General features: G+C 41.3%; 1 protein-coding gene across 4 annotated transcripts in view; it reads right to left on the bottom strand.

Moving 5' to 3' along the window:
* ACER3 (alkaline ceramidase 3) overlaps positions 1–21,578 on the bottom strand; it is a 54,792-nt gene that overhangs the window by 22,582 nt on the left and 10,632 nt on the right. For all 4 annotated transcript variants that reach the window (XR_007159101.2, XM_013191259.3, XM_066990004.1 and 1 more), the window contains exons 2-4: positions 13,115–13,225; positions 6,166–6,218; positions 2,790–2,842 (exon numbers count right to left, since the gene is read on the bottom strand). Coding sequence is in view for 3 of the 4 variants with exons in the window: in XM_013191259.3 (XP_013046713.1) it covers positions 2,790–2,842; positions 6,166–6,218; positions 13,115–13,225 (217 nt within the window). In the remaining variant the exon portion in view is untranslated. The remainder of the gene's footprint in view (positions 1–2,789; positions 2,843–6,165; positions 6,219–13,114; positions 13,226–21,578) is intronic.

The following is a 21,578-nucleotide window of genomic DNA, read 5'->3' on the forward strand; positions in this document are numbered from 1 at the left end:
ACATAAAGGAGAGTGATAACATTCATCACTTACCATATAAAGGCTGTGTTTTTCAAGGTATATTATCACGGAATTTGTGAGAAAATTGATCTAAATGAGTCTTAGGCCCTTCAAGGAATTGTAGCTGCTCCAATAAAGATGTGTCATTTTAATGTGAAAAACCCACACTTCTACCAATAAATGTTTTTCAAAAAGTCTATTGCAAAAATAATAAAAAACAATAAGCTTATGCATATAAAAAAAATAAGCCAGTCAGTGGAAAGAAACTGGTAAGCAGAAGCATTTTTTGAAGGTGCTTAAGGGGTGATAATGGATGACAAATTAGAAACAAGTTCAAAATGCAATACAGCTGTCAAAAACCATGACATCTGTGAGCTCAAGTCAGTGTGGGAAAGGGACTGCCTTACAAAACAGCGAACTCTGGAGATCTGGTAAAACGCAGGCTGCTAACAGCTTTACCACAGCCACAGCGCAGTAAATTTACTAGGTCAGGTACCGGAGGAAGTGGGAAGTAAAAACTGCTAATCGCTGCCAGTATTAATTAAAATTAGCTTCACGATCTGTGTGCTGCACTTCAGGTATAACTGTGCTGGATTTACCAGACACATCCCAAAAATCACAGGGCGGTGGAGGTTGGAAGGGGCCTCTGGAGATGACTGGGGCCAACCCCAGGCAGGTTGTGACTATCTCCAGAGGAGACTTATGAGGTGGGCGACCTCTCCTGGAGCTCTGTCACCCTCACAGTCAAGTGTTTGCTCACTTTCAGCCGGAACTTCCTGTGTTTTAGCTTGTGCTCGTTGCCTCTTGGCCAAAAGAGTCTGGCCACATCCTCCTGACGCCCTCCCTTCAGATATTTATACGCATTGCTGAGATCCCCTCTCAGCCTTCTCTTCTCCAGGCTGAACAGGCCCAGCTCTCACAGCCTCTCCTCACATGAGGGATGCTCCAGTCCCCTAATTATCTTTGCAGCTCTGTGCTGGGCTCTCCCCAGTACGCCCAGCTCTGTCTTGTACTGGGAAGCCCAGCACTGGGCCCAGCACTCCAGAGAAACAAAATTTTTCTCACAGTGGGGCCTCACCAGGGCTGAGTAGAAAAGGAGGATCAACTCCCTCGGCCTGCCGTCAACACTACTCCTGATGTACCCCATTGGCTTTGTTGGCCACAAGGGCACATTAATGCCTCATGGTTAATTTGTTGTCCACCAGGACTCCAGGTCCTTCCCCACAGAGCTGCTCTCCAGACCATAACTTCATCAGAAAAGAAAAAAAGTGAAGAAAACAACCAACAATATCATTTTGTGCTTCTCAAAGTCACCAAATCATCAGGGCTGGAGGAAGATGTCTGTATAGCTACGAGTCACATCTGCCGACTTTACTATTAGCTCCTAAGAAACAGACGTCATCAGGGATGAATAAAAGGAAACAAAAAATGTGTAGGAATATCTGGAAAAAATAATCAGGACAGCACATTGCAAAATGGATGGCCCAAGTAATTGCACAGCCTGAGAACCACTAGGACTGGATGATGGGCATGTCCTGGGCAGAACCACCCCGCCACCTACCTTCAAGAAAACCATAATGATTATTAAAGGCCTCCCGAGCTAAACATGAGCTCATTCTTCAGAGCATTTTAATTACTACCAAACAAAAACATGTAAAATCTTTTTAGGGCTAGAAATACAGTAACAGACTGCAGTGCTTTTGAAGATGATAGAGTAACCACTGCACAAAATGAGCATGATTATTTTTTCAAACAGTTTTTTAAAGCCTCTTCTCATCCTTTCCCCAATCACATTCAAATCAGACAAAAAATGCAAAGGCAATTTCAAGGAGATCGGGAGCTACGATGGAAATATTTCCACTAACAGAGGCATTATTATTCCGGTCCTGAGCTTGCACAAATCATACTAACGGATGAATCACAAACTGATGGTAATTTCCACAGATGGAGGTTCAGTCCTGTAGCATCCCATCTCCACTGCAAGCTACCAGTAATCTTCACCAAAGATGCTCCAATTTGCAACAGCTGAATATTTGATCATATGTTCAAAAGCAAAAAGACAATTATTTTCTGTCTTGAACGGGTTGTTTTTTATCATTTGGACTTTCCAAGTGACAGAACAAATTGTGTTAAATCCAGGCCTTGCAGCAACAGGCAAAAAAAAAAGATAACTTACTGTACCTTTACAGTCACCAAACACTACATTATTCCTGAAATTAAATGGTAGAAAACATCTTGGCATGGTATTAAGCAGTGACGCATGTTCTGAAACACTTCTCCACATGCACTCAACTCTTCAGAGAATCTTTTATTTTTTCAGATGAGTGAAAAGCAGGTTTAACCAGAAATCTGAAATTTGCATTTGGAGTCAGACTACATCATAGAACCATAGATAAAGTACCAATAAATTAACATGTTGATAATTTTGTAGGCATTACTGAAGTGATTTTATTATGTCAGCTGTTTACACACCAAGTAACACTGAGCTCTGGTTGTATACAACACAACTCTTTAATGAGAGGGTTTTGTGTTGTTTTTGTTTATTTGTTTTACTGCTAAACAAACACTGGTTAAACATCTCTAAATTAGCAAAAACTAGGACTAAAGCCAGCCTGGTGCTCTAATGGCCAAGTCCCCAAGCTGTGCTGCTGACAAAACTGAGATCTCATTGAAATGAACAGAAGCTTCAGTGTCAGCCTCACTATACGCTACATTGGGCTACACATATTCTATATAACCAAAAGGTAGTATTTCAAAAATATTCAGAATAAAACATTTAACATACTTACAGGCAGTAGACAAACACACAACAACTGTATATCATTGGCAGCTCATCCAACAGCTACAAAAAGCAGAGACATCAAAACATGAAAACTACTTTTAACTGACATGCTTGTGAAAGTCAATTAAGGAGAGAAGTCTTACGAAAATAGGAGTTTAAGTCATTTGGATATCCACCTTCTTGATTGTACTTTCAGTATGTGGCAGTGTCAAATCCTATTCAGCTACTGAAATTTTGCTGCTTTAATAATTTTATTACAACGAATCTTTTGAAAACTACAATTGATTAAAAAAAAAAACATGCCTTTAAAGAATCATGATGTTTTCACTGTTCATACCTCTTTAAGCATTTATAATTAGTTTTTAGAAGTCAATTTGAATACGACCACACCATTTACAGCCTGCTCAATGCAGTCAGCCACATTTTCTTGCTTCTATGCAAGCTTCACACAAAGAAACTCTTTACAATATCAGTTTTCCATAACGTAAAACAGAACTTTAGACCTTTTAGGAAGCACCTTGTAATGTGCTTGAATGTTTACTTCCTAATTTTGGACATTTCTTATGTGGATGAGTGAAGACCTGCTGCCTTTGATTTCTAATACATCCAGCAAATTATACCGAGCCACTTTGAATTGTTACTCCCCCCCCCCATGATTGCCTCTTTTCCAAGAAAATCAAGAACCGGATGCAAAGAGATTTTGATCTTGTTCCTCCATCCCGCTGGAAGTTGTTGATGGCCATGTTTGTACAGCAACTCCCTTCCCAATACTGGTAAAGGGTACTTAACGAGGTCACAGTCATGTTTTCCTGACTAATGAGACACATTAAGAGCAACACCAGCTTACGGAAACCCTTTCAGAGAGCCAGCCTGATTCTGTCCCAGTTGGCAGCATTGGTCTAACTGCACAGGCAAAAACCTCCTTTTAGTTTTGAGCATTCATACTGGAAAAAAAAAGTGAGCTACAGAAGCAGAGAGATGAATTATTCCAAGCTTGAACTACTAGCTTTTCTTGCGTTCGGTCACAGAAACTTCAGGAAATATTGCACAATGCAGCTAAACAGATCTAATGACCAGCTGCCGCTGCAGGACAGGTCTTAATTCTTCACCCACACCCTGGCTGCTTTTCTTGAGCTAGCAGTCCCACTTGTCTGACCCACAGCGAGCCATTTCCAACAGGCGTCCCAGCACACATCTAACTTTGCAGAAAAAATAGGTTTAAATCCATGAATTTGTGCGTTATATTGTCAGGGACTGCAATAGGTAGCACAGAAAGTATCAGGAAGACAAACGGCAGATGAGGCTGTCAGGCGTGTTCGGTGGCGCTTTGCCATCAGATTAGTTCATCTGTGCTGTGCTGCCTTAAGAGAGGAAAAACAAGCAAGAGCTGAATTCAGCTTTATACTAATAATTATTACTTAGAAATTGAGCAATATTCTTACTGAGCCCGACAGGAATTAGGTGAAGGATTAATTCATGCAGCTCTTGAAGAGTCTGGGTGATTTATAGTCTCGCAAAAGAAAGAAGGCAAGAAGAATAGGAAATATAGTAAATATTTTCAAATTTGGACAGCTGTGCACACACTGCATATACTGATAGCTTCTCAGGGACCTTACATTAACAGCAAAAAGTCTTAACAAATCCTAGCTAAAATTTGCTTGCAGAAGACAATGGCTTCTGTAGCAAAAGGAATTCATCCCTCCAGAAATCCTGTCAACAGGATGTCTGAGCACTGAAGAGACATGTATAGGAGGAAATTTGGTGCGCTGATTTAGCTGGTTAAATAAGCATTTTGTATCCCTCGAGCCACAATCAAGCAATATTCCCATCAAAAGAAAATTAGAAGAAAAGAAGGTGATAAATTCAGAAAAAATATTCCCAGCAACTGCTTTCAAGAACAGAAGCTTTCACATTTCTCCTAATTAAGCTATCTGCACACCGAACATTTACAGTATTAAGACTGAAACAAATGTCAAGAATTCTCTTACAACAGCTACCAATGCTGACTTTGAATCATAACGAGACAAAGTGGATGAAGAGAGATTATTTACTGGTTGAAATATTTCCTCTGTGGTGATTCAACAGTTAGCAATCAGTGTTATGGGCCACAGATCTAGCTTGGCTGCCAAAATAATGTGTGTGCTTTCTCTATCTCACACACAGCCTTTTACTCCAGTGGGAAAAAATGATGCAAAACCTTGCTGCTCCCCTCTTCTCTGCTTCTGTCTGCCCGTAACATACCACAGGTCACGGGACCTGTGGTTGTTCTGAAGCGACACCACAACTGTGTGGTTAGCAGCATCAAGTCACGTGGATTAAAAAAAGCCTCTACACGCAGGGAAAAAAAAATGAAAGAAAAAGAAAAAACAGTGTTTAAGCCTGGATTATTTTAATGATCCAGAGTTCAGTGTGGCTTTGCTCCCCTGCATCAGTACAAGAAAGAGGACGTGCCTAATGCTCTCTGAGATGCCCTGGGGTCTCCAGTACAGCCACTCAAGACTGGTGGGTGTGATGTGGGGTCTAATGGACCTGCGTCTTTGTGGGATGGCAGCTGGAGGCCAGGCAGAACACTCCTGTGGTCTAAAACGGCACTGAACACATCTTTCTTTAGGAAAACTGACATTATTCAAGAGAAGACTTCCTGGGGAATGCCTCAGCCCAGCTGACCGGTTCCCTAAGCTCCACTGACTATGGTAGGAACACAGATTTCTGGCACATGCTTTTCTATGAAGGCTTCTTCATTTTGAACTGAATCTCACTTCTTCCTTTCTTTGATACAAGGATGAATTTCCTTAATTTTCTGAGACCTAACACAGGACAAGACACTCTGTCCTTTAAGAAAATGGTTAATACCAGAAACAAATTTACATGCCCAGTGATTTATTGCTGAATACCTTCTGCTTGAGAGCAGGAGAGAGAGGGAGACTCAACTACTGCTACTCAGAAGATACTGACCTCAGTATCTGTGCTACAGGTAGATCTAGATCAACACAAAATGTAAGAGAAAACAGTAAAATGAAAAAAAAGCCTAACAATAGTCTGTGCTGCTTGCTGTCAAACCACAGCTGCAGGAATTTTGAAGTAACAGCGTGACTAAGAAGCTAACTGTGATTTCCCAAAGGATAAAGTGTTGTCTGCTAAAGTAAGCAATAGATTAGAGCTCTTACTTTCGGAATACATACAAGTGCATATCCCTCTACATCTATCAGTGGAAAATACCTAATGAAATAAAACCATGCAAGTTTTCTGCTATGAGTAGGAGTCATACGGATGATATTTAAGGTAGATGAACTCCTGTTACACAGGTTTCCTCCAGTCCAGACATGGCAATGTGACTATGCAGTGAGAAACATCACGATTTACAGCTACTTAGCAGTACTCACCTGCATTTCATACTTCAGGGTCATGTGGAAGCACCAAGATCCCAATCCCACAGCTGAAAATGAACCAAAACCATGGTTATAACACAAGACTATGTAGAAAAATTTCAGGTTAGTTAAATTAAATACACAAAATTTACTGGGGAAAAAAAATAAACCATCAGCATCCCACTTCAGGGACACAAATCCGATTTTCCTTGGCTGCCTACTTTGTCACCAGTGATATACTTGGATTTTTGGGGGTATGGAGGAGGTTTCCCTGTCTTCTACAAACTGGCATGATCTCACTTGAGAGTAGGAGTGGAGGGAACCAAGAATGAATGGAGTATTTTTATTCCGCCTCTTTTTTTTAGTACATTAAGATTTATTTGACTCAAACCTTCTCTAATGGAAAGCATCATTCACACACAGTAGTCCTGAAAGTCTGTGATATTTCTGCTTATTGTACAGTTTTAAAAAGTACATTTTACAAGCAGCTTTTGGTCAGCGCTGGAGGCAGAACCGAACTGTTATTACAACTCAGAGAATCAGAAATTCAGTGTACACAAACAAAACACATGCAGTACGGTTTCATTTTGTGAAATGAGATCACCATTTCCAAGATTTCTTCTTGGAAACTCAACCTTCTATACGACGCATTTTATCTGAAGTACTTTCAACTCTGAATGTATCCGGAAATTAATTTATGAGATGTATACTTGGCCTATAGAGACTTGGTTTTTTTTTTCAGTTAGATGAAGACAATGTGTCTTGGAAGTTAGATTTCATTATTTAGAGCAAAGCTGATAGAGTATTTAATGTATCCTTCATTACTTTGAAATGTGAACAATTAAACACTCTCATTAAGCACTAGCTCGTTTCTATTTTTGCAGGAGTAAGTACATTAACTTGATGTCTTGTCTTCCTTCAAGAAATTAGGCTTTACCTCGGACTAGTTTCAGCAAAAGCCAAGTATTTCCCACTCAGTCCTTGATGGCTGGGCAGTGCTGCTTTGTGCTCTGCTGCAAGATTATCACCTCCTTTTCCATGCACAACACCTAGGCTTCACCGATGCATAAACCGATCAAGAGCCAACAAACAGTGCAGTTTGTAAAGGATTCCCCAGACAGCTGATTGACATGTCTGGAGATGTTCCTTTAGATGCTTTTAGACTAGAATTGTGATTATATGCACTCGACCAAAGCATATAATTTATAAAAAAAAAAAAGCATATAACATACAAAAATATTTCCAAACAATAAGCAATGTTTGTTTTCACCTTCATTAAGGTTTTAATGAGAAAGTCTCCTAGCTGTATTTCTAGGTAAACACAACAGATTACAACCATTATTCACTCTGAAGAAAAAACACATTAAGATCATCATTAAAACAGCACCACCCATTACATTACCCTGGCTGTCACTGTGATTTCAGTATCTTCATGATACAAACCCCTCACAATTTATAACAACTGTAATGCTCAAGTATGGACAAAATCATTGCAACTCAAAGAAACTGAGATTCATTTTAAATTAACAAAACATCTCGTTAGGTTTCTTTTGTTTCCGTTGTCACTTTTTAATGCTATTGGGGATATAAATCTCAACAAGCTGTTGCTGAACACACTCCTCCCCTTCCTGCTACATGATTAGCAGCAGTTATTTCTGGCTTGTTTTTCCTCTCCACTCTTTGTAAAAATCGAGGACGCTGCAGATATTAGTGTTTCAGGTCATTAATCCCGGGACTACAAATAATTTCTATAAATTGTTAATCAAAAAACTGCTGCGTCTGTGTCCTGATCACACCGAGTTCATTCTTCAATTATGAAAGTTTGCCATGCACTGGAGAACTATGCATAAAATAGTTATCTAAAACAAGAAAAGTTTAAAGGGAATCATCACAAGGCCATTCTTAAAATAAAAACCTCTACTGGAAATGGCTGTAATTCTGCTCACAGCAGTCTTGATGGAGCATTAACAACATCTCCTCCAACCCTGCTGCAACTGGGCACAGCATCATCTTTACGAAGAGATGGTTTAAATGATGCCTCAAATGTGGTTCTTCACTTACCCATTTATACCTGCTTACTGCAAAATAACGCATAAAAGCTAAAGCTGAATGAGCTAAGAACCAAGTTGCTGATTTTCAACCTTTGGCTTGTCTGCTGGCTTAACACAGAACTGTAAAGAGCTTCATGAATCTGGTCAAAATTTAAATAAAATTAAAAAAAAGAAAATGCATTAAGATGATGAACCCCAGTGTACACTGAAGCAGGTGATGCTCTGCCTCACTGACGCTACCATGCAACTTCTAAGCTTCAGCAGAAGGCAACTAATGTCTAGAACTGCACACACTGCTGAGTTGCTGTTCCGTGGCTTAATGTATCAGAGTTCAGTGCTGAAACTTTTCAGAAGTGAAAGGAGGAAACACCTATAACGTGCCAAATACTGCAAGGAAATCTTTACTTCCTCTGATACGCTCAGAGCCCATCACCTCTATCTGTGAGGCTTAAAGCAAACTGACAAGGGGCTTGACACGTGTTTCTCTCCAATAAATAGTGGTTTATTACTTAAACCTGGATGTCTTTGTGTGCAGCTTCTACGTGCAGATCTACTGGAATGCAACTATCTGCAGACATACTTTTTATCACATAATAACTTCAGGATCAAGGCATTTCTAGGGAATATTGGCTTCACAAAGCCACTGTTGCCATGAGATGTTCTACCAGCTTTGTAACTTTCACAATGCAAGTGATCACGATCACAGCAATTACATCGGTTTTCAATAGAAGCAGCTTCCCCATATAGCCAATGATGAGCTGAGCAACAGGTTTGTTCCTTATCTGGCAAGCAGAATTTACCGTTTTTATCTCCTTTTATTTCCTTTTGGAAAGGAGCTCAACTCACTAAAAACCTCCTAGCAATTGGGAAGGTTAACACCATCTGAAGCAACACCGTTTTGTCTATAGCTGCTGTAACTCATGGATACTGCACGTCACTCAGCATTTATACATCAATGAACCACTCCAGTTATAGGAGATATGCAGAAATATATACATATTTATTTTACTGTCCTCAAAACACCGAGATTTCAAGGCAATATCCATACTAGAAATAATTATGCCTGAGATCAAACTCCAGATACATACCACGTAAACTCTCAGGTTTTGAATCTGAGAGTGACCTTAATAAATTTGAAGTTTTCAATAGCTTGAGGAAGAATTAGAGGTGTCACAATCAACTGTAATTCTTTTTTGATATAAGACTGTCCATCAGCATTCAGAATTTATCACAAGCCTAAGACTTTATAGAAAAATCAGTTTGTTAGGATTTCATAGATGTGAATTTAAGCTGTACAGGTCCTATACAAAAACATTATTAAGGGCAGGGTGGATGTTAAGGGCAGGCTCCAGATACAAACACATTTATTTTGGTATCTACACATGTACTAGGTATCAACAATACATATAACTGTCTGAATCCGGAGCTGAAACTGAAGATGAACAACAACATGCTGCACCATAAACAGCCAAAGAATGAAACAAGAAGAAAAAACAGAGTTAAATGAATGATTTTCATTGAATTATTTTGCTTTCTACAATTAAAATGGTTTCCCCTCCACTGCCTAAGAGACTGAAGTGCCCCTGGTGACTCCCAGGGTACAGCTGGGATCTGGCCCCTTCCAACCAGCACCTTCCCCGAGCAGCTCCCGGGCACCATCCAGCAGCCAGAGGAGCCCTGAGCCTGTGCCCGACAGCGGATTTGTATGCGGTCACCTTGTCTGGGAAGCTAAAATGAACAGACACGGGCTGTTCCGCGCTGCTTGGCTTCAGATCTCAGGAATGCTCCTGAACACGTCTGATTTACAGACACCGACGTGGCCCGTGCACCTCCTCTTCGGCTCTCAGGTAACAATAAGGGAATTAATTTCAGGTCAAGGACTTCTAACAACTAATTTTGCAGATATATAATTTCAATGGAAATAAAGTTCGGAAGTAAATACAAATATATTTAAATTAAGACCCTCGTAGAATATAAACCGCTTGGGAACTGCACAGGTAGAACCTGATAAAATGCCACAGCATCAAAATCCCAAACATCTGCAGGTGCTTTGAAGCAGCGACAGTCTGATTTGTCCTACCTGCTTCGTGAGATGCAAAATGCTAAAGTAATCGCTTAATTCTTAATTCTTAAGCAATTCTTAAATGCTTAATTGCTTATTCTTAGCAATTTTAGCTTGATTATTTTCAGCAGTTCTCCAAGGCTTAAAAATCTTATCCAGCTTCTGTTGAGTTCACTGACAATATGCCCTTTGAGCTGAAGTGCAGCAGAAACGAGGGCTGAGAACAGCGTGCTGGATCTCAAAGAACTTGCTGAAAAGCTCATCTCAGCCTTGGCACCAGCACGAACAAGGAATTTATTTAAACAGCTACTTAGAAATCCCCCCTCTTGTCCTGCCAACTTGGGATCTTAGCACGTACGTGAAATGAACAGTGCCCTCCTAATTCAATAGGCGCTCGGTTCGAAGAGGAAAATTGTAGGGTATGAAGTGAAGCACCGAGCACAGCGTGATAAAACACAAAGGAGCTGACAATCAGCTAAATGTCTGGATGCATCCAAATGAAACAGCTGATTTGGATCACAACAACGTCTAGAAACAACACTTCGTATGTTCTCAAATGCCAACAGATGGAATTGCAGTGTCCGCTTTGACAGCTGTCTTAACTTTTTGTAAAGTCTCAGTAATCACTCAAAGTTGTTAAAGCCTAACTGAAGTGTCCACCTCCATCTTCATAGCAGAATCGTGGAAGAATTTCTGCTTTAACAGAACAACCCACTGGTGTTATTAGCTAGTTAGAAGCTCTGCTCTGTGGTCTTTTAATGAAGCATGGTTCCTGAAGTGAAATCAGCAGTTTTGTGCTAAATTCACTGTTCCTGTATGGATTCGGTCTATTTCTTTGTTAGAAATTACTTACACAGAGTGAAATCTGTTAATAAAAACAAAACTGTTGTAAGGAAAATGCATTCTCTTGCACTTTCTCACAAAAATATATTTCTGTACACTTACCCTCTCTTCTTACTCATTCCCATGCAGAGAATGCTAACAGTCTTGGCATGTTTCAACTATATTTAAAATTCTATTTATCTACTCATTTGCTGCTGTATTCGACAGTAAAACACATGTTAAGAGGTTTGTGATTCCAAACCATCCTGCTCCTGTTTTTCACTGAGAAACGATAAAGCTGCCGACATTCCTTTACATTTTTCAACTGCTGTAAAACAGCCCTGCACTGCCAATACTGAAGCGGAGACAAAACAGAAGAGGAACGTTTTGGAGAGCAACCTGCGATGTTAGGTCCCAACAGAAGAAATGAAAGTCAAACCACATGAGCATTAACACTTCAGACAGTAGTCAAAGGCTTCTGCCCAGCCACAGAGGAGCAGAACTCATCTGGAGCTCAGGACTGCCCTGTAGCACCACTGCCAAGTCTGCAGGTTGAGCTCCCCTTCACAAACACCAGGAACAGTACAAAAACTGTTTAAAAAACTATGTATCATAAACAAAGACAGAATTTGTTTGTTGTTGACTAAAAACAGTCACATTAAATGGTACGCAAGAAGCCCATTGAGGGCTGGAAATCCTCCTAGCAGTCTTGGTGCGACATCCTGATATTCTGTTCAAATACTGGCATACTTTGTCCATCATGGAGCATTACTGGTGGAGGCAGCCACAATTTATGGTGAATACTGAGACTCAAATGCAGGTTTTTTTCCATTTTTCACTTTAGAAAGAATGGCAGTATAGGATACTTTGGTTCAAGAACAAGGGAAGAGCCAACTGCAAGAAGTGCTTAGTTTCATTCTCTGTCTTTTAAAAAGGAAAAAAGGAAACTTTGACCCTCAGAAATTCCTTCTACCAAGCTATTTTATACTGGGACAAAAATGAATAACCATAAAACGCCTACAAACGGCTATTTGCAAAGTGTTCAGAAACTTCCGTGGCTGTACATTGCTGCTGCTTTTCTTTCACACGTATTAGCAAAGCTGAACTGGGTCTCCAAGAAATTGAAAAACCCTGAAGTTGTACCTAGCGTACGTTGCAGCTTCATTGGCATCAAGAATATGTTTAGCATATGGGTATCTGCTTTTCAGCAATGTTTTTATCTAAATACATGGGTATGTCAGTCGCGGAAGTAACACTTAGAGTAAACCAGTCTCTCACCACTGAGAAGACTGAGGAAAATTGCTTCCCCAGAGATGGGAGCTACAGCAAACACAGAAATCCCGTGAAACACAAGTTCTGTGAAATCCACTTCTCGAGACCAACTGCCAAGTCTGAATCATCTTAAAACACCTCCTTTTTGCATAAGGAACATGATTTTTAGTTGTATGATTGAGATTCTAAAGGGAGGTGTTTCTTTTCTGCATTTTGCCATTATAGAAAGAAGTTCACTGATGCCCCAATGTCACGTTGTTCTTCCATCCCAGCAAAGCTTCCTGAATGCGATGGCAGTCAGGTTGTTGGGTGGTTTATGCCAAAGAATTGAACACAAATTGCAACTCGTGAAAAAATGCTTTTCAAATTCCTCTAAGATCTTTCCCATTTGTTGTATTACTCTCCCATAGAAGTATTGAAGCCCACACTAATACAGCATTAAACCATTTGAAAGCAGGACCACATAACCTCTGTAAACCATCAAAGAGCACTGTGAGCAGAGATGCACTGAGCAGGACTTTAAGGGCAGAGAAGGACCACTTTAAAACCTCATTAAGTTATTTAGTGAACTCTAACTTCATGCCCCTCCAACAAATGCCACTTCTCTGTAAACACAAACCTCAATTTTATTAAACCGTTAAAGTTTCCCACACGCAGTATTTGGATTCTAGTACTCGGTTTATTCACATTCGGATATTGTTCATTGCACATCTGGGCTCTCTTTATAATGAAAGAGCAAATTAAGTGTTACACATACCTGTAAGACACAAATAGGCAGCTAAATACCGTTTTTCAAGGCCATCTTTATAGGTCTGAATCGCACCATAGATTGGAGGTAGAATGAAAATCAGGTTACTCACTGTGTTCCCTGTAGGACAGAAACAAAAAGCAGAGGTTTAGAACTGGGTACTGGGCACTTTAAATAAACACAGCTACGTTCATTTGTTAAAGACTGCTTCTACAGTTTCCATCCAGAAAGCTGCCCCTTTTTGAAACAGTCTTCTGCTTTCACACATAACACAGGGTTAAATTTTGGTACAACATGGTTAACTATTTGAAGGCTAAATAGATCTCTTTTGTCCTTTTACACGTTTGGAGAGCAGTAAAAAACTAAATTAACTGAAAAGCTTGGCTTAGGTGGTGGTAGGGTTACCCTGATTGCATGGCACATGAATTATAACCCAACTCCTTAAGGACATGAAAGCCCCAAATACGGTTTTCTATGGTTTTTCTTCCCTTACTTCTCTCCTCCACACTGCCTTCAGATGCTTTAAGGTCACAAAGTGACCCGTTCCTAAACAAAAGCCATTCAGGCTTTCCAGAGCACACAGAACAAACCTGACGTGGAGCTGCACTGCAGATCACGACGCAAGATCAAGGACTGCAAGAGGGCACCATAAGGACCAGCAAAAAGAAGCCCCTAATGCTCAGCATGGCAGGCAAGTGCCAAAGCTCATCAGGAGCACCCATACCAGGGGACAGGACGATGCTTCCAACGCTGGGAAAGACGAAGAAACCTTTCTTTCCTCTTGTTTTCTGGTTTCAAGACCACTCTCCCACTCCGACAGGTTTTCAAACTGTTGTGGCCATTGCAAAAGCGCAACGAAATAGTGAGAAATGCAAATGCATCAAAAGGAAATGTAAATTTCTCAGCAGAAGCGGTGCAGATTCAGCTTCTGAGCCCGACCACAAATCATAATTTTGAGAATTAAGGCTTTGTAACAGGAATGAGACGACATGCAACTTGGGCAAGAGCAGATAATAGAAAAAGGCAGAATGCTGCTTATGTAAATTAAGCTGCAAGTTTTCACATGCTATCCGTTAAATATATATAGTTAAAATTTTAACTCTGATTTTCAAATACTTCCATGTCAAGTGTGATGTATGATATGGAGAGGCCGAGAAAAATTATTTCTGCCTTTTGTGTTCAGCAGAAACTCCTGGAAGCATGTCACCATGTAAAACACAGAATGAGCATGAGCAGACCACGTCTGAGCACGTCCAAGCACCTGCTTTTCAGATCTGCCCTCCAAGATCCATACGAGAGGAAAGTGATAACTGCCAGACTACGATCATAAAACCCCAAGGTATTACAGCACCTCTGGGAAGAGAAATCCCTATTTTACAGGTTTACAGAAAATTCAACCCCCTGGCAAAAGTGGTTATTTCAGGACCCGTGGATAAGAAGTGCACCCAGCCAGCCTTAAGTTAGCTTTGTAGATTCAACAAATGAAACCCAAATCTCAGTTTGAGACACTCTTCTTGACCAGATAAGCAACACATCCAAAAAGAACCTTTCTTTACTGATTTAACATCACCTCCTGCACAACCACGAGCCTCACCAGCTTATGACAACCACGCCAGAGACGTCACTCCTTCGGGCAACTCTGCAGAGAGGTTCCCCCATGTAACAGAAGCCCAGCTGAAATCAAACCAGATCTGCAAACACGTTCAGGTTTGTACCAACCCAGAGGTTTTTCATGCCTCGTTTCTCGGGGGAAGCATTAACCTCTCGCAGCATTCCTGCAGTGATGCAATGGGCAGGGATTTGCTCTCTCCACAGGCCAGGCTTGGCAGAAAGCTGCTGCAATCCGGGGTCCGTCGCCGCCTCCTCCCACGAACCACGCAAAGACGTCACCTAGCCTTCAAAAACAGAGCAAAGGCTACACCCAGACCGGGCAGCAAGTCTGCTGCTTTCTGGAGGAGCTCTCAAACGCATCCATTTCACGGAGACCTTACTAGACATCACATAAACATCATTGTTTAAGGTCGTTTTATTATGCAACGGGCAAAAAGCTGGCAAAAACCCAAACCTGCAAGCGCTGAACAAAAGAAATCCCGCGCTGTTTATCCCTGGGTGGGAAGGCACGTGACAGCCATGGAGATCTGCAGCAGGCTAACAAGCCTAAATGGACGCAGGAACGCAGCGAAGAGATGCCTCTGTAGAAAAGCAAAGGTCTCAACACTTCCTGCAAAGCTGTAATTACATTAAATTACGGGAAATTTATGAGCATTTAATCTAGGAGCATCTTGCTGGGAGAGGAAATACCGTAGGCCTAATGTAGCTGTAAATTCCTGCCGCTCCTCCTCGGCGCTTTCTGGCCCGCGTTATTCAGTACGTTTACAGCACGGATTAGGCATGCCTATTTGCAAAACATTTATTGAAAACCATGCTTTTTTTTTTTTTTTTTTAAATAAAGGAAACAGGGGTGGGGGAACAATGAATGAGTAGTCGGGCATGCTGCTAGTAAAATTACTTCTTTCACGAACAAAAATTACAAGGCCTCTGCTAAACCTGAGAGCCCTACGAGTGCAGATTTCACAGAAGTCCTGTTAGTCTTTGCAGGATTATCCTCACAGAATAGCTCAAACTAAAAGGGATTTCTCTTATTTTTTAACTAATTCCATCAAAAACGGCAGTGAGACATGTCCAGAGATTAGCAACCTATACCAAGAAAGAAGGAAAAGGAGACACAAGTAACTGCCGCCCTATTACTCTGAAGTTAATTAGAAACAAGGACATGAAACAAGCTTTGAAGGAAATAGATATGGAAGTTGAAAATGGAGGAAAAAAAATGACAAAAAAAAGATCTTTTTCTTTTTCACCTGATTTTCTTTATAGAAACTACAAACGCAGCAAGCTTCTTTGGAAAAATCAGAGACTGGAGAACGCGTAACTAAGACATGACAAAGAAAATATACAAAATAATTAAGGAGATCATTGGTTATGCCTGTAAGAAATTCAATATATCAGGAATTATGTGACTGCACATGGAGGGGCCTTGGGTTTAATCCTGTACTGAATTCTTACATTTCATACTGGATTCCTCAGATAACTGGACCAGTACTTGAAATATCGTGACCGAGACCATGCCTTGCCATATGAACGTGAATCCTTATTCCAAACATAGGATTAATCTGTTTGAAGAGGCAAAAAAGAGAACTAAGACTGTACAGTGACAATCACAGGCTATCACTGGAAGGCACCTAAACCCCCAAATTTATTTCCCGGAGGGGCAGGGAAATAGCAAAGTCTTCACACAAGCCAATAGTGGAAAATGACGTTCTGTTTTTAGCAATAAATGGAGAAGTACATCAGGTGCATCACTCAGCTGCGAGGGTAAGGTGGGGACCTACAGTACGGGAAGGGACAAAATTGGCTTAGCTCACCTAGCCCAACAAAGAAAGGCTGGAGGGAATGACACCGTGCTCCGCGAACACACCATGGGTAAATGCCAAGGATCCATGGGAGCTGTTTGAACTAAAGAAATACCGACAAAGGGATAAATAAACTAACCTTAAATAAATGCATAGTCGAGCTGTATCTGTGTTTCACACACCTGCACACTGTGATACCAACACAACAGCAAAAACTACCAAGCTTTTTGTTTTGTTTTACTACACATGTTCATTCAATCATCCTCAGGCCTTAAAAATATATACACACAGTATCATAAACACACAAAGATCTGTACAAAGACCGAAATCACATCACAGACCAAAATTATAAGCAAAAACTTGGAGAGGAAATAGTATTTACAGGCTAACATGGGCAAAATATATTACTTACTCTTATCCAAAAAGCTTCACGGAGCTGGAGTACACAAATTTGAAGGACCCTACTTTCACAACCTTTCTCTTTTCCCCCAATATGTAGTTACTTCTACATTAGAAAGTCCTTTCTGCAATAAATTTGGATGAGAAGTCAAAAGGATAAAACAAGCCACGTTGTAAATATGTCAAGTGATAACAGAACATGGTGATAAAGAAAATACCTCGCAGGATGTAGAAGTATCAGGAGCACAGCACATGGAGCTAGGATATAGGAGATGCTTTCAGTGAAGGAGGAAAAGGGGTACTTAAAAGAAGCAGCAAAAATTATCATCTTCTGCTTTGGACAAGGTGAGTGATGTGGCTTACAGGGTTAAGAGACAGTAGTGATCCCAGCCCCTTGTGACCCCCAGTACCTTGCTGGTGGGGCAGCACCAGGAGCTGAAGGTCCTTGGCTCTGTGCGAGCACTGCTCTGTGACAGCCAAACGTCGGTGTGTTATCAGCGTTATTCTCATCCTAAATCCCAAACGCAGCACTGCGTGAACCCTTACGGAGAAAATTACCTTGATCCCAGCCAAAACCATGACAGAGATCCTTCCTCCTGTTAAGTTTTTACAAACTGGCATTGACCTTTTCAAACGTTCAAGTGTTTTCAGTCTCTTGCTCACTCTCACATTTTGGACTCCTTTCTACAAGACCCAAAACCCAAAAGAAATAACCGTTACCTCCAGACAGAAAAGAATTATTTTTTTTTCCAGTTTAAAAAGCTGGCTATTTATTAAAAGCTCATTTAAGATCAGGTCTAACAAACATGATATTCATTACTGCCTACCCTTACGAACAACTGCAACTCACGGTGAAACACAAGAGAGGGCAGGGGCTGCTAATTTCTAAAATATACACACCTAAGCTCCTATAAAGCCAAAGTGCCCCTTTTAATTATAAATGAAACAAGATTTTGAGGCTGATAAAGCCTGTTCCATTGCACGTGTGTCACGGTGCACTGCACAGTCAGTTTTAGGGCACCACCTGGGTCCTGGAGCTTTCCCTTTTTCCATCCCCGTATGAAAAAACAAAACTGATGTTAACAAACAAAGCCTGTCAGATGGCCTCATGACACATGCAGAACTTGGATCATCCTTCTGGCTGCTTTCAGATGCAAGTTCTCTCTCACAGCTCGTGTTTCTGGCATCATCTCTAGCAGCCCTGGTGCAAATTGAAGGGTTTACCAGCTGTAAAGAGCTTGGGAAGCAACACGCTGGTGTGGGCACGTAGGTGACCACCTACCGTGGGAATACCTTCTCTTAAAGAGGACTCTTCTCATGGAAGGATCTCTAGGGATATGAAACCAAATATGAGCACACTTAGAGAGGATCAGCATAAGAACAGCACAAGGAGAACAGTCCTGGTGCCCAGAGCACCAGGCACGGGGAAACAGCAAAAGACAGAAAGGTTTTTGGAAATGAGATTCAAATCTTCACCTCCACCAGCCTTTTTTTAATACCTTCCTCTTCAAAGGCCACAATAACCGCACTTTGGAGGGTCAGGAAATGAAAACTCCTGTCTCCATTTGATATCTCTAAAGGACCTCGAGGGGAGAAAGACGAGTCATCCCGATGGGAATGTTGCCAGTAGGTGATTACCGAGCTCCCTGCTGGCTGATGCGCGTGCGAGATCGATATCAGCACACCTACCCTTAAAAGAGAAAAAGGGAAATGGGGAATGCTTTTAAGTGATGAGATCTGATTCTTACCTCCTGCAATTCCTCCAGTCTCCTTTACCAAATGCTAAACAAGCCTTGATTTCGTTTACCTGGCCGTTAACTGAAGTTGCAGCTTGCAACGATTCTGCTGCAACTTGTGTTAGCCAGCACATCTCGAACAACAAAACGAGAAAAAAAACACCCGAGGAAACAAACAGCGAGGCAATTACTGAGCCTTATAAGCTACGTATGAAAACTTACTGAAGAACCATAAAAACAGGTACAGATAAATAACAATTCAAACTAATGGGTTATTAGAGAGACTGTATGTCCCTAAGTATTTAAAAAAAATAGAAATCTAAAGATCAATTTTTGTATAAATCATCAGAATTGTAACATTAAGCTCCACAGGAAGACAAAACACGATAGGAAAATGTGATAGCGTAAGCACATTACAAAAGAATATTGCATTAACCCAGCCCTGTATAGACCTTGGCAATATGAAATCCGTCTTGGCACACCATTGGGACAAAATACAGGAGGGACGAGCTAGAGGGCTTCAGGTAAGAGCAACATAGAGCTCTACAAAGGAAAAAAAAGATTTGGAGAAAAAAAACAGCTACCTCAGTGCTGGTCATGCAGCAGCTACAAGCAACACAAGTCAACAGATTTACAGGGTGCAAGGATTGAAAAAAAAGTATTTGCATTTCTAATAAAGAGCCTTTTGATTAGCATTTACATACTACACCAAGGAAAAGGGAAATTCAGGCGGAACACCCAGAAGCTAAGTTTATTTAGAAACCAAGTTTCCTCCCCAAAAGAAGCCATGAGTCCTAGGACAGTTTCAAACAAGCCTGGACAATACGCTCCAAGATTGTAGATAGATGTAGATGAAGTCCAGGAGTTGGACCCGATGATCCTTGTGGGTCCCTTCCAACTTGGGAGATTCTCTGATTCTATGAACGCAGCACCTGGGACCTGTGCTTTGAGATCTCCAAGGCTGCTTCGTCCTTGGTGGGTCTCCATTTCTCCAGGATACGTGGATGTAGGCTGGCATCCTTCCGGACAAAACGTGCCCAGGTAAAGCATTTCAGTGATTTAGTGGAGCGGGGAGGGGCAATGAGGTAATTTTAGGGGGAAAACAGATGATTAATTATTAACAACGCAATTTGATTTTTATTCCCCGTGCTCGTTTCCGAGCGGTTCCAACATGCCGCGTCAAGCAACACATCCTGATTTACAGCCTTCCACGCTTCGTGTTCCAGAACTCACCCCCTTGGCATTCGTCTGGCCCCTTCAGCCAATATTTTTGCAGACGTTTTTACCCCGATTACAGCATTTCGTGTTACATTTGTGTTCTTCACAACAATCAAAGCGCGGAAGGTAATTAGGAGAAAAAGCTCTCAACACCCCTGACTAACGACGCACGCACGAGAACGCTCGGTTCAAACCTGTAAAGCGTGGGTGGATTTTCTAATGCACAAGCCTCTCTTTGGTATGCACGTCTTACAAAAGCACTTGTTATTAAACTGCTTCTGGATCGCCCTGGGTTACAATTAAGCTATCCTTTGCTTTCCCCTCACCTCTCTGCAAAGTGCTTCGCTGCCGTGTAGTGCAGACAGCAGAAAATTAGAGCCTACCAGGAGGCTGGACTGGCACCGACCTTGCTTCTCATGGATGTTACACTAAAAATAAAACAAATGCACGCAAGTTAACGCTACATGAAAGGGAATCTTACAACTCCATGCATTTCTTCACCAGAACCCAGTATCTGTGCAATCCCGTAAGTACAACATTTGAGTTCAGAATGTGGATTTCAACTCAAACGTTGAAACATTCACTGCTGGGCTAAGAAGATTTTGTTTTTCCCCTCTCAAGTCTAAAACAGATCCATCACCCATTTAGTTTCTATTACTGCAATGTCAGAGCCACTCCAGCCTCCTGTGTGCTTATCCTCAACACCCCTGCAAGAGGGATTTGAGTCCCAAAGAAACCTGCACAAAACCAAAGCCAGGACTTCAAACACCAAATCATTTCTCTGACCACTAGACCATCCTCACCTGCCACAATAAAAGGGACTTAGCCACACCACCTCTTGTAAATTAAGTTTTAGAGCGAAGAGTCTGCAAGAGTAAGGTCTATACCTTCCAGAAACAATGTTTTTATGACCAGTTCTTACAACATGTAGCATAAGAGTCCTCCTTCTACTGGAATTTTATTGCAAAATGAAGGAAAAGTGTCTGATAACCAAGAGCTTGGAAGGGTGATTCTTCTGAGGAAGGATGATTGACTTTTCTTTTTTCAAGGGGTTTGCTTGAAGCCCTTCATGACACGAGTCCGAGATCTGCACGAGATGTTCCTTCTGTTCCTCAGAAGAGGGTCAGTAACAGCTTTGGAGGGCAGATGACAAAACGTGGGGGACCAACTGTGAAGTCTAACAGAAAATTAGGAATGCAACTGCAAGGAGAATGTTCTGAGCTGTAGAATAAAGACAGCTACACAAGCTAAATCAGAAGGGCCACGCTTCCCACTTCCGAAGCCCAGCTCTGCTGATTGTCTTACTACGGCTGTAACGATGTCTATGCCACCTAGGCCTGTCAAAAGTACAGGGTATTCTGAAGATCTAATAAGCTTTTTGGGGGTTTTGAAGGGACCATTTCACTAAATGTAACAGTATTTGAGAAAGTAACAAGAGCACCAGAATCTACCCTTGGCTATCTTTTGAGTTTGCAAGAAGAAACCTGGATGTACAGGGTGATGCACACCTCCTTTACACTATATTTCATTTCCAATCCAAGATATCCACAGTTAACTAGACTACAAGAAATAAATTTGCATCACTATTAGCTGCTGCGCCATCCTGTCACCTCCGAATGTTGCTTTCCTGGAACACGGGAAGCCTCGTGGAAAAGAACGCAGCGTTTCCCCGAGAAACGTGCACCTGAGACGACAGCAAGCAGACCAATT

The sequence above is a fragment of the Anser cygnoides genome, chromosome 1 (assembly GCF_040182565.1).
Source record: "Anser cygnoides isolate HZ-2024a breed goose chromosome 1, Taihu_goose_T2T_genome, whole genome shotgun sequence".
Taxonomy (NCBI): domain Eukaryota; kingdom Metazoa; phylum Chordata; class Aves; order Anseriformes; family Anatidae; genus Anser; species Anser cygnoides.